We start from the raw sequence: 1,876 nt of genomic DNA on the forward strand, positions 1-1,876 counted from the left end.
AAAAAAAAAAAAAGAAGTCTTCAGGGTATATTTTTGGTTTGAAGTTTAAAGATTATCTCAGGTCATTGGTTTCACGGGTGCATCCACCCATGCATTCTTAATAGTTCTAAGAGACAATTTTCATCCTGTTATTTTCTAAAACTCAGCTCTCAGCCCAGCTTGTGTGAATTAGTCCATATTCTGAATTGTTGTTGTTATGTGTCCTCAAGTCGGTCCCAACTCATAGCGACCCCTCCTTGGGTTTCCAAGGTGGTAACACTACGGAAGTAGATTGCCCAACCTTCCTTCTGAGGAGTGGCTGGTGGGTTTGAACCTTCAGCCTTCTGGTTAGCAGTCAAGTGCCTTGGGCATTATGCTACCAGGCTCCTGAATTAGTGGAATCCAAACTAACGGATGGAGGTGAGTTAGTGTACTTTTTGCCCTCACTGCTTTCCTGCCCCTTGTGCCTGAAGTCTTTTTGAGGGTTTTTTGGGTCTTGGCAGGTCCCTGTCCTCCCAGTTTGCAGTCTTCTGGCTGTTCCACATGCAGGTCCACACTCACTTCCTCTCCCTCCCTCCTCATACAGAGTTTTATGGAAGAGAAGCCCCCTACAATGCCTTGACTGGGAAAGACTCCACCAGAGGGGTGGCCAAGATGTCCCTGGATCTTGCAGACCTCACCCATGACATTGTGAGCCAGAGTACAAGTCATTTTCAATATGTCCCAACCCTCAGTCATGGCCTTCTTTACCTCTGGCAATGGCAAAGCTTCCTAACTAGCCTGTTTCTACTCCAGTCCACTCAGTGGGGTGGCCAACCATATTCTGAACATAGAAATCCTACTGTGCCTCTCTTATTCAGCCACAGGCTGCAGCAGAGCACCCCCATGGGTGTTGACTGAGAGTCTTATGACCTACGTCAGTTGGACAGCAGCAGATGATGACGCCATTGCTCCCCCGCCCCTCCCAATTCAGGGCCGCCTCTTACAAAGTCAGTTGTCCATTATTTCCTTTGCTGAGATATTTTCTTGCTCTTGCATTCAGGATGCGGGGAGGGCAAGGCAGGGATGGAGGGAAGCCAGGGCCAAACATGGGTCACTCACCCCCCACCCAGTATTTCTGGGGCTTTCCTCCTCTAGATGGGGCTCATGACCAAGGAACTGGAGTCCCTGAATGACATCTTCACCAGAGTGTACAAGGCTAAATATCCCATCATCGGCTACACAGCCCGCAGGATCCTTAACGAGGACGGCAGCCCCAACCTGGACTTCAAGCCCGAAGACCAGCCCCATTTTGACATAAAGGACGAGTTCTGATGTCCTTCTGCAGGATCAGGGTCTTTGGAGGGTGGGGCATGGGGACATCCAGGTGTTAAGTCTGCAAAATCTGCTTCCTGAAGCCTCTGAATTGCCAAGATCTGAATAAAAGAGATGTTTCACCTGTAACCGGGACGGGTTTTTATTGTCATAGTCAGGTTTTCTATCCACCTGGTAACCAGCCCACACACCAGCCAGAGAGGTAATAATAACCCTTTTCTGGCCAGAAGGGGAGGCCTCCCAAATGTCAACGTGGCTGTCTGTGTGGTGAAATAATGAGTGACTTTTATTTCTTTATATGTTTCTATATTTTCCAGATTTTCTACTGTGACTATGTTTACTTTATAAGAACAAAAGTAAAACTCTCAAGATTATCTATTTATGCTTTTCAGATTTTATCCAATGAGCCAGTATAACTTCTCTAATTAGAAATTTACATTATTGCTGTTAACGTGCACCTCCACTTTCATACTCTTCCTTTATGAGTTGCCTTCCATTTCCTCTATCTCCCTGGTTCTTGGAAGGACAGAGTGGGGCAGGGCTGGCCTGTGGTGACACCTGCCCACCTCCCTGCTCACTGGGG

At 47.5% G+C, this 1,876-nt stretch overlaps 1 protein-coding gene across 1 annotated transcript; it reads left to right on the plus strand.

Annotated features, from left to right (window-relative positions):
• The first annotated feature begins 393 nt into the window (after positions 1–393).
• Positions 394–1,293, plus strand: LOC103208007 (neudesin-like). The gene is made up of 3 exons (XM_007953706.1): positions 394–399; positions 499–669; positions 1,117–1,293. The coding sequence occupies exons 1-3, from the start codon at positions 394–396 to the stop codon at positions 1,291–1,293; spliced, it is 354 nt and encodes a 117-aa protein (XP_007951897.1).
• Positions 1,294–1,876: the final 583 nt, after the last annotated feature.

The sequence above is a fragment of the Orycteropus afer genome, unplaced genomic scaffold (assembly GCF_000298275.1).
Source record: "Orycteropus afer afer isolate SDZICR_OR568_19922 unplaced genomic scaffold, OryAfe1.0 scaffold00013, whole genome shotgun sequence".
Lineage (NCBI taxonomy): Eukaryota > Metazoa > Chordata > Mammalia > Tubulidentata > Orycteropodidae > Orycteropus > Orycteropus afer.